Source organism: Triplophysa dalaica, chromosome 21, assembly GCF_015846415.1.
Source record: "Triplophysa dalaica isolate WHDGS20190420 chromosome 21, ASM1584641v1, whole genome shotgun sequence".
Taxonomy (NCBI): Eukaryota; Metazoa; Chordata; class Actinopteri; order Cypriniformes; family Nemacheilidae; genus Triplophysa; species Triplophysa dalaica.
Genome location: NC_079562.1, coordinates 7,022,390 through 7,033,477, shown reverse-complemented (window position 1 = coordinate 7,033,477; position 11,088 = coordinate 7,022,390). Strand labels below are relative to the sequence as shown.

The window sequence follows — 11,088 nt, the reverse complement described above, 5'->3', positions numbered from 1 at the left end:
CTGTCATTATATATTTTGATTTACATTGTCAGCTTTTTATGGTTTGACGTCACAACATAGCATGGCTATCAGTAACACTTCCATTGATAAATTGGATTGTTTATTTTTTTTATATGCCTTTTTAAACAATAGCATATTTTAATGTTAACAATATATATATATTATTTAAATAAAGCGGATAGTAAAATAATGCTATTTTTATATCTGAAAGTATTTCTTTAAATTAAAAAAATGTAAATAAATAAGGCTCAGTCGTGGACACACAATCTGGTATTCCCAATTCGCATGATGTCGCCTAGTGGTTGAAAACGGTGGTGCTCCCAACAGGGAATGCCTTGCCTACTATGAAGAGCCCCATTTCTATTACCCTGTGGATTTCGCCTAATCGGAGATATAAAATGACTCTCACTCGTTCTTTCCCATTTCGTCCTTCTACTCGCTCAAAGGGGGAAAAAACAAAACGTACCTTAAAATGTTTTAATAACGAAATGACGTGATCATAATCCGGTATGGGTAAGAAATGATCACATACTAGCAATAACACAAAGTTACTTATTCGAACAGTATAAGCCTACTAATATTTAGTAACAATAAGCGTATAAATATGTGGCCTAAATAATTTCTTCATAACAAGATTTGTGAAGTATACAAGTATAAGATGACGATGGTAATATAAGTGCATGATGGACAAAGAGCTTGGAAAAATACATAATACAAAAACTTTTTGTACAGTAACAGTATTAAAGATAATATTGTTAACAACTTATAATAACAAAGGGAAAATTTTAAAACGTGTTTAATTCGACGCATGTAATAATTCCACTCATAATTATATTCTTATATTCGATCGAGTTTCAGCATTTCACTATTATCAAATGTTGCACTAAGAATTTTTTTTGTACACTATTTATATTTATTTTCTATGCGATTCGACTTAATGTGCTATGAAGAAAATGGATCTAATTAATAAGAAAATTCTAAGCAAAATTTGCATCGCGGGTCTAACACGGTTCAAGCAGTAGGAAAATATTTTGTCCTCTTAAACTTAAAGGACAATATCCTCAAAATGACAAGGTTAAGATGGATGTTTTTTCACCAGTCGCAAAACCCGCATAATAATGTTATGATTCAATCTTAAAATTCTAGTTTATATTACATTTATTTCATTTACAGCAAAAATATATAAATGCAACAATTACGTAAGATTTGACGGTAGTTTTACGTTTGGTCAGTCTTGTGATTTAAAGGTTTTAGGACCTTAGATCCACAGGTTTAAATAATATATATATATATATATATATTGATATAGACTATTTTTACATTTCCTATATAATAATAATAATAGGCTATACTTTAACATCAAATTCAAAGGTTTAGTTTTCTTTGGAAAGACGGTGCTGTGTCATGTTTAAATCACAATATGTTTATTGGCAGAGAACCCTTTTACCCTTTAAATGGTTAAAAAGAACACAAAATATTGTAGTATGAATATGTATTTTAACTTTGTTTCTTATTTATTTATAGAGCTGATAAATTGGACGAGGCTTATCAGCATACCATTATAAGTATAGGATGGGTCATTTGTGCAAGAGTTATTCAAATGATCGGACAGAAAAAGCCGTGGTGACTTAATCTGAATGTTTTGACTATGCGTTTTAAATTTATTTACAGAGGGTGTACAAGCATGCTTAAAAGGAGGTGTGGCGTTGTGTTAGACCTCCTTAAACTCAAACGTCTGTGTTCCGGATACAGAGCTCAGTCAGTGGAGTGAGAACAGAAATAGGCTGTCCTTACTGGGCGGAACAGACTGCTCGTACCGGCTGCGTGGACCGGACCACACATTTCGGAACTCCCAAAAAGAAAAGAAAGATCTGCCGGTCAGACAAAGACTTCTCTGCGTATTTCAACAGTTCTCGAAGGATGATTTTCATCTCATTTAAAAGATTGAATGGACCTTTATGCGCCGTTGCTTCATCTGAATGTTCAATGTGACTTTCACGCATCTCCGAAAAACAGGTTTCAATAGCAGGGGGTTCGGAGAACATCTACTACATTCAACTTTAATAATGCAACATCCTTTGGAGTTTGGGGCGCACTTTTATCCCCCGGATGCCCATCAAGACCAAAGGTCTCACAGGTACCGGAGTTTCATGATTGAAGAGATTCTTACAGACCATCCGGATCACAAAGTATCAAGTCCAGCGGGAGACCTTCTAAAATTTGGAGTACATGCCCTTTTGTCGGCCAGACCATATCACAACCACTTAGGTATGTACAGTGATATGACTTAGTACAGTGATATGTCTGTCGGATACTATATTGTGAAATCGAGCATTGGCAATCTCTTAATCGCTGACAGAGACATTCAAATCGCCGAAGCTCTCCATTTGCCTACTCAAAAAGCACAGTCCGCACTGTCTCTGCGGACTTAAACAAAACAAATTAGAGAGCTCCTAAAATAATTACAAAGCAATAGACCAAGCGAGCTTTATGAAGTAAATAAGACAAAATATATGACATTCACACACAGCATGCAAATGCACTTATAAAGCAGGCCCACGGCATGCAATTCATGTTACTCTTTCTCTTTTCCTCTAAGGGAAAGATATTTGCGCTCATACAAAACGATGAAATATTATCGTTATAGACAACAGGTAACATAATGTAAGTTCGAGATGTTGAGAGATGTAGGCCACATTTAAATATGTGTCTTTTTTAAATGGTACCATCTGTTAGTCAAGGGAATATTTTAGGCAAATTAAGAGTGTGATTTAAATAATAATGTATCTGTTTTAAGACACTTTTGAGATCTTCTAAATCTTTTCGTAAAGTTTCTTAAGTTTCAAAGCTTTTTAATTTTTAGCCTATTAGACAATGCTTAACAGAAAAACTTAGGGAATGTATTTTGTGAAGTAGTGTATTATTTGTATTATATTATATTATGATAGAAGTATATGAATTAGCACATAGTGTTTTATCGACCATGATGAGCACGAAAGCTTCACTTTTGTCATCATTTTTATAACTGACATGTAAAATCATTTAAATCAACCGATATTTATCCAAACTAAAATGTTTATGTCTACAAACCGTTGTTTCATTTTCAGTCCTGAAAGCAGACCAGACCAGCATCCTTAAGTTTCCAGTCTCTCCTCTCTCCTGCTCACTCGGTGCGCCGCTGGGCTCTGCTCTTTTTTCCGGAGCGGCGGGTCTGCAAGTTGGCTCATCATCCCATCATCTCCCGCTAGACCTCCACCTTCGTGGTAAACTCGATCCTGGAGGTGATGGTGTAAGCAAGAGCAAGAAAGGAAGAAGAAGCAGGACCGTGTTTACCGAACTACAGCTAATGGGTCTGGAAAAAAGATTTGAGAAACAGAAGTATCTCTCAACCCCTGACAGGTATACACGCTTTGAAATGTAAATTACCTGTATTGCAATTGATAATATTATGGGCATGATGGGGAAACGACATAAAAAAATAATTATTAGGTTTTCTAAATAGCCTAGCCTAGTATTTTTATGCACGCGCGATTTATCAAATACATAATGATTTGACTTATGTTTTCAACTGGTTTAATTTAGAAATCATTTCGTTATATGCAAAATTGACCTACGGTTTACATGCAATGATTATATTTAGTTTTGTCTAAGAAATGGCTCAGTCGACATTTTCCTTTTTACAGAATAGACCTTGCAGAGTCTTTAGGCCTTAGTCAACTTCAAGTCAAAACATGGTATCAAAACAGAAGAATGAAATGGAAAAAAATCGTAAGTTCTTTGTTTGAAAATACGCTTAGAAAGTATGACTTATTTATCAGGTTGAAAAATAAATCTAACGTGCACCGTTGTTTGCAGGTCTTGCAAGGAGGAGGTCTAGAATCTCCAACCAAACCTAAAGGCCGTCCAAAGAAAAACTCCATACCCACCAGTGAGCAGCTCTCGGAGCAGGAGAGGACACGAGATGCGGACCGCTTATCCGACGGTGCTTCTTCACTTTCTGATGCAAACCAAGAGGAATAAACGAGACCATAAAGACCAAATGTGAATTTTTACGTCTTCAGGACTCAAACAGACCCTCTGCCTCTTTGGATCATTGCTCACCGATGCCTTTGTTTTGGCACTTACACGTTTAAAAGACCTAACCACTTGGCCAGATTTTATCCTACCTATGTTTTGTTTGTTTTGTTTGATTACGCCAACTTTTGAGGCCCTCGAAGTCTTTATGAACTTGTTTTCCATGGACCAGACTCCGAGAAGTGGTTAGTAAGGAATGGTCTCTCTCTCTGCATTGAAGGCTGTGGTATCATAGACTCTTTACCAGCATAAATTGTGCTTTTTGCTTTATTTTTATGTCACCAATATTCTTACAAAAATAATTAAATGCCAGTTTGTCAAAGACAAGTTCCTTGCCATGTAACGTTGTGACGTTTTTTCTTTAAACATGACAACACAGACGTCATCGAATACAGCATACATATTTTGATTATTATTATTGTAATAATATTAATATTTTTTGCTGATTTAAATTATACTTCTTCTAAGCGCTTCACATTAAACCCTTACGTCTTTTGGCGTGGTTACGTTGTTTAAGTAGTTAAACACAATATTTTCGAATTGGGGTTATTTATTTTCCTAAAAATTCGTGCACAAAACTAAAAAGGAAATCTTTTGATTAAAGATATTGGTTTTGCTGCCAAGAAGAAGCTTAAATAAGCACTTGCAGTGTGGTGGATGCAGACTTATTTATCTGGCAAATGCTACATGTTTCACACGGCTGATAACATTTTTTTAATTTTCAGAACAAAAACGTCAAGAAAAAATAATTAACATATTACTAGCATTAGTTTTTCGGTAGCTTAATTGGTGGAGCATTACTTTGACAGCATAAAGACCGTGGATTTGATATCCACGGAACACACATACTGAATGAAAAAGTTTACATTGAATGCACTGCACATCGATTTTAATAAAAGCGTCTGTCAAATACATGCAATTAAATTACATTTTGATTCATAGTTTTTAAAGACCACATTTATGTGAATATACATCAGGTAGGCCTGGCCTTGTTTAGCATTTTAAAATATTTGTTAATTTCTTGTCCCAAAGAAAGATGATTTTTAAAGAATTAATGTAAATCATAATATGCAAAATAAAGCCAAATGTGCGAAAATTATGCAAATACGACATTATATTGTCCCTGAAATATAGTTAGGAGGCCTGTGATCCGAATACATCATATTTTGTTCACACTTATCTGCTATTAACATGCTATGCAGTAAGGCCAATTATATTCAATGATTGATTATTAGTTAACATTTATTTCTGAGACACTTGGTGTCCCGTCTGAAAAAACTCCCTAAATCACATTTGGAGATAAGTCTTGACTCTTGATGTTAGAAACTTTGACTTCCAACGAGACTGAACTGTATGACTACATTGTCCAACATGAACAACATATTTGAATTGGCTTTACCAAAACAACAAAGAAATAAATGCATTATAAAAGCTGTAGTCAAACAGACTGTAGACCTGCATTAGGCATCCAGTGACCCTGTACTGCCGTTGACTCTGTACAACCAGGAACCTTTAGGCCTGCGAGTGCCTTGATATATACTTGTAATAATGTCCTGCTCCTGATTGAAGAAGACCAAGATGTTGGTAAATGTTTATCATACAAAAGATAGTTGATTCCAAAATTTTCTTGAAATATTAATTGACCAAATAAATAAATTAAAAAGATTACTCAGCGTCAGTATAATATCTAAACGGGTTTAATTTGTAAAATATTTTCCTGAATTACTGTTTTTCAGACTTTGGAATTTACACTGTAAAGCACTGGAATGGATCCTTTTTTCTTTCTTGCAACCTATTCAAATTTAAAATACATGTCTGTCAAAACGTGCTTTAAAAGCCGAACATTTATCTTAGAACTTTTGAGGTAAATCTAGTTACACACATATATTCAAAGCCCTGTCTGCTTATGGCCTATACAGTACATGCATAACTTTATAATGCAATAACGAATTATTTAAAAGTGAACTATTGGTAATCAAACGCATTTTTCAAATAAATACAATTCTTTTTGCTTTCTTAAGTTGTTGGTGTATACCTTATTTACCCACAACATAACAAATTACAGTCTTAAAAGGCATTTTACGCAGATGCATCGCTCGTTCTCTAAAGCATGTGAGCCTATAATTTAACAACTGAAGTCATTGTGATGAGAGCTGTCAAAGGTGCTGAATAAATTCTAAACTTACGATTTTCGTGTGATGAGATGAAGAGTTGTAAAATAATACTATTTTTTTTACAAATGTAAACAATTGCATTTTCTGCGCAAAATTATTTAGACAAGCATGGCTCTGGAAACATAAGGTTCCAGACATTTCGATGTGTTAGCAGATAAACAACAAAGTATGCATTAAAATATTTCATACAAATCTTACAGCCTACAAACCTGGAAAAGATTATTATTCCAAAGTACGAGACTAATAAATATGTAAGATTAGACATTATAATTAGCTTTTGTAAATGCAGATCATATGCTTACAATAGCCTACATTTATCGTCAAGACGCTTTTATCCAAAGCGGCTTACTATTCATTTGTTTTTTTCACTGTGTGTGTCTCCTTGCCATTCACTGACAGCGTAGTATCGTTTTATATCTAAAGGCCTATTTAGAATGTATTTAGCTACAGCACTTTTAATTCTACAATATATGATAGCATTGATAATCTAAACCTACTGTATTGATTTATTGTGTCTCGTTATGTGCAGTAAAAATAATAGGCTAATAATAAATAGATTTTTATCTATTATTCGAGCGTATTTACATTAAATTTATTATGCCTACAACTCACGTGCAACGCGCTACTTGCTTCGTTAAACTTGTTCCTTAATCTTTACAACATTTCAAAATACGGTCCTTAAAATATAATGTCCACTTATATAAACAAGTTGAATATCTGATATGAACCAATGAACCTATTTACCCGAATTTAACGAAATGCAAACTCACATGACAAAACAGCAGTATTACAAACCGCTGTCCTCAAATGATCCTGTTTGCTCAATTATGCATATGACACATTAAATGCCTGCAACCTGCCTGGCCCACATTGAGCTCATTCCACACAGTATAATAACATACAATTAATTTCTTTTTGGTGTTTAAGAGACTAGTTAAACTGGATAATAAGAAAACAAACAAATACTGATGGCAGAATCAGCACTGTGAATTCCTGGGTTAAAGTAATCCCTGTTCACAGACAGATATGTTTTTTGGAAAAACAAGAAATGAAATACCTAAAAGCATCAGTATATTTACTATTGACCACATGTCATGTTCAAGTGTGCATATATGACAAGTAGTTCAGTTAAGTTTCCAGGATTTAAGAGATTTATTAAGTTAAATGGCATGCAGGCTCAAGTGTAAAACTTGTTTGTTAATGGATATTGTTGTCTTTCAACACAGTTCCCCCGATGTGGTATACAGTGGGATTCTGCCGATCATTTAAGCGCTAGTGCAGGGGTCTTCCGGAGATGTAAAACCACAGTTCAAGTGTTTGTTCTACAAGACACTTAATACCCCTAAGCGCACAGTGACAACAGTGCAAGTTTTAGGAAACAAGCCCTGCACAATAGCTTTTGATTTCTGCACAGCTCTTTTGAACTAATGGCTCATTTAATGCTCTTACCAGTGTTCTTAGTATGGATTCCATCTCTACAAAGGAGATTTACTGTGCAGGTGATGAAATTTCACTTTGGTCGAGAGCTTGTGGAAAATAAACTCATGCATTGTCTTCTGGATTGAAAGGAATCTGTTGCAGATGAAGTCATGGGCAGGAATGCCTAATGCACTCGAGTGAACAAAACCTCATTCCAGAAACGCAGACCATCAGCACGTGATAAATTCCAGGTCTCTCAGATAAAATCATAACTACATTTTAAAAGATCCACCAGAGCCCAAAATATATTATGTGCTATTGTGCTTGGACAGCCACTTTGATAAAGATTAAAAACTGTCCACGATTTAAGTTTTGGGGTTTGGAGGCTGACTAAGCTTTTCTATACAGCCCCCAACCTCTGCCTCATTCAAAAAGTGTATTCATTCATCAGTGTTCATCCGTGTCGTTCTCAGGTGTTTTTGTAGTTACCATGCAGATTAAGAACAGGTGCATTCACACTTTAAACTTTAAAGTCAACCCGTGACAACAACAGCAACGTTAATGTTTTCAACAGCAATTATGTGTTGTAAAGGATAGTGTCTTAACACAATGTGATACGTTCACCACACAGCAACAAGTAAATGCTCTCCGTAAACCCTCATGTCTTCTCCTTCCTGTCTGGCCGAGTTATGGACACCAATGATTTCCGACATAAATTACAATCAGCTAAGGAGCCCGCTACGTGGAATCTGGTGATTTGGACTTCCAAGTGAGATGCAATTTAATCATTAAGTGGACCCTGTTGTGGTGGCATGCTCATGCGCTGATGCAAGAAGGGTGTGGGGTAACAGACCCCCATTTCTGAGGCGGGTGTTTGTGGAGTCAAAAGGTGCACACTTAAACAGAACTCAACGTAGGGGCCCACACTTGAGCGTCTGCCCAGCCACACACAGGAGAATTGTCCACGATTAAAGCCCCTCTGATTAATCGAACTTATGTGCCAAAACTGCACATGCTGCGTATGATCCCAATTACGCTGAAACTCGATTCAGGCATTCAATACCTCTACGGTTGCCCGGCCCCCTTGCCGTTCACATTGGATTGCGGTTGACAGCGTGTTTTAATGTCACTCTGCTATAATTGAACATTTAAGCGATAACGTCAAAAGCGTGTGGCGGACTTGAGGACGCTATCATAGCCGTTGGGTGTCGTCATGGCAACATGCACTGTTTTAGCATTCCAAAACACTAAAGTCCTCCTCATCCATTGTGAAGTTTTGCAAAACATCCAATTTCAACTACGTTATGCCATCTACGCCTATAAGCACGCCACATCTATCACAGCCCATATTAAAAGACCATTTCGGAAGAATGGCGAGACGATGACATTTTACGAGAGAGGAAAATTCAAATATTGAGTGTATACGGTTTAAGGGTCTCTATGCCTCATTACTATGCATATAGACCTATGAGCCATTCATTAGGCTGAGCACCCAGCTCCCGGGCGGTGCTGTCCAGATCTCACTTGTCGAGAGAGGGAGGGTGTGAATAAGGTCTCCACTGTTTCAGCGCTCATATGTGCCCGTGCCAGCGCGAGGGCACTCGCCCGGACCAAAGCTGTAAAATAAACACAATCTGTATGTGTCTCGAAGTTTAACAGCCATAGTTTGTAATTTCTAATGACTCAAATGCGAATGCTACTTGCCGTAAGGTTCAAAAGCGAGCTGACATTACATCACTGTACAAACATGTGTCGTCTTGGCCTCCTTTTGATGTGAGTCACATATTATCCCTTCAATTTCATCTTGACCTGCTCTGTCCAACAGAGCAGTGAGTCTACAACAAGAAATGTGTTTTGACGTATAATGAGTGAGGAGGCAACGTTTGGAAAGGAATAAGAGGAATTCTCAAATTCATTAAGGAAGAAAACGTACTTCATTTCTCTGTACTAATGAAGCCCTATCAAAAGTAATATTTCTCCGGGTAAGTGCTGAGACTTTCCTAAAATGCTCCAAATGACTTCTCAAAGACATCAGACTAATGGGAGAAGGCATTAGCGCACATAAACAAGAACATCATTCCAGCTGTTCATCTGCCAATTTGATGTTCCTTTTTTAGCCACGACCCCTCCCCCCCCACGCCAACCCTTCCATTTATCCTATGAGCAGAGTTTGCAGGAAATGTCAGCCCCCATGTGATTGATTTGAGATGGGCGATTCCCTAACTTCATGGTAGTATAAAGCAAGACAGCTGTTGGAAGAAATCAAATTCCAGCAGGAGCTGGAAAGACTTATTTTTTCCATCTCTTTAACGGAGCTATTGGCTCCCACCAGACAAGTAAATAAAAAACACGGCCACAATATGGCAGGAGGTGACCGAAAGCCCTCATTATAGAGCAATTATTGCACAAAAAAGCTTTGCTTTTAAAATCCAGCTCAAAAGTCAATCCCACGTTTTGAAGAGTTCTCAGAAGGAAGACATGACGGGTACTGTGAGGAAATGCTTTTCTCTGGACCCACTTTTGGGGATTTTTGTAACAAGTTCAAGACCTGCATATACTCTACGGCAGAAGCATCTGACTTGTAATGCTTGTTTACTGTATCTCCTATGAGAGTTTCAGTGTTTCTTTTGTTATTTAGTGGCGCTTACAGAACATTTTATATATGTTGCCAGATTTTTTTATTTTTATAAAAAGTAATATGTTGTCTGGACAAAAGCTCAACTGCCACCCACACCACATACGAACAGACTATTGTACAACCCACAAAATTACTTTCCAACGCGTACAAAATGGAAAAATTTGCTAAATTGTTACGCCTTAAAAAAATATAAGATTTGTTTATTTGACTGATTATGATGAAGATTCGAATTAAACAGAGAATTAACTTCATTTTTCGTGTAAGAATGACATTGAGAAACACATTAAATGTTTTCCCATTTCCTATTTGGAAACGAATCTGGGCAGATCAAACGAAACACTATTATTCATTTACCTGTAACTGCACTTGTAGCTCGCCCAAAAGTGTGTTTTGAAACTGTTATGTTTTTCTTCTCTGTAGGAACTTGCCCTTTAACAGACGACGGTGGAGATTAGAGGAATGTAACTGCTATATTAAGGGCTATCAAATCAATCTTTTAATCCCAAAGTCACGTAATGACAGAGCAACCGTCTACAAACTCTTAAAACAATACAGTTCCACATAAGATATCCAAACCAAGTCGCTCAGCACGCAGCGCTGAGTGGTCTGCACCACACTTCTATTCACTTTCATCAATTTATAGCCCGAGTATATTAGCAATGATTTATGCCTTTTTCTGCTTTTAAAGGTCTGGATCTCATAATCCATTACTTAGCTTGCTCTGTTTCTGCTGGTTTCTTTAACCACATAAACATTTTGCAGTAAGAAACAGTCATTGAGCAA

The 11,088-nt window shown here is 36.5% G+C and overlaps 1 protein-coding gene across 12 annotated transcripts in view; it reads left to right on the top strand.

Moving 5' to 3' along the window:
* Positions 1-4,410, top strand: part of barx1 (BARX homeobox 1) — a 61,545-nt gene extending 57,135 nt beyond the window's left edge. For 6 of the 12 annotated variants that reach the window (XM_056734251.1, XM_056734247.1, XM_056734246.1 and 3 more), the window contains 4 exons: positions 1,672-2,268; positions 3,108-3,399; positions 3,684-3,768; positions 3,856-4,410. In XM_056734251.1, the coding sequence (XP_056590229.1) occupies positions 1,980-2,268; positions 3,108-3,399; positions 3,684-3,768; positions 3,856-4,020 (831 nt within the window). In that variant the 5' untranslated portion in view covers positions 1,672-1,979 and the 3' untranslated portion in view covers positions 4,021-4,410. Of the gene's footprint in view, positions 1-1,671; positions 2,269-3,107; positions 3,400-3,683; positions 3,769-3,855 lie in introns of those variants that run through there. The other 6 variants (XM_056734259.1, XM_056734254.1, XM_056734253.1 and 3 more) reach the window with 5 other exon arrangements.
* Positions 4,411-11,088: the final 6,678 nt, after the last annotated feature.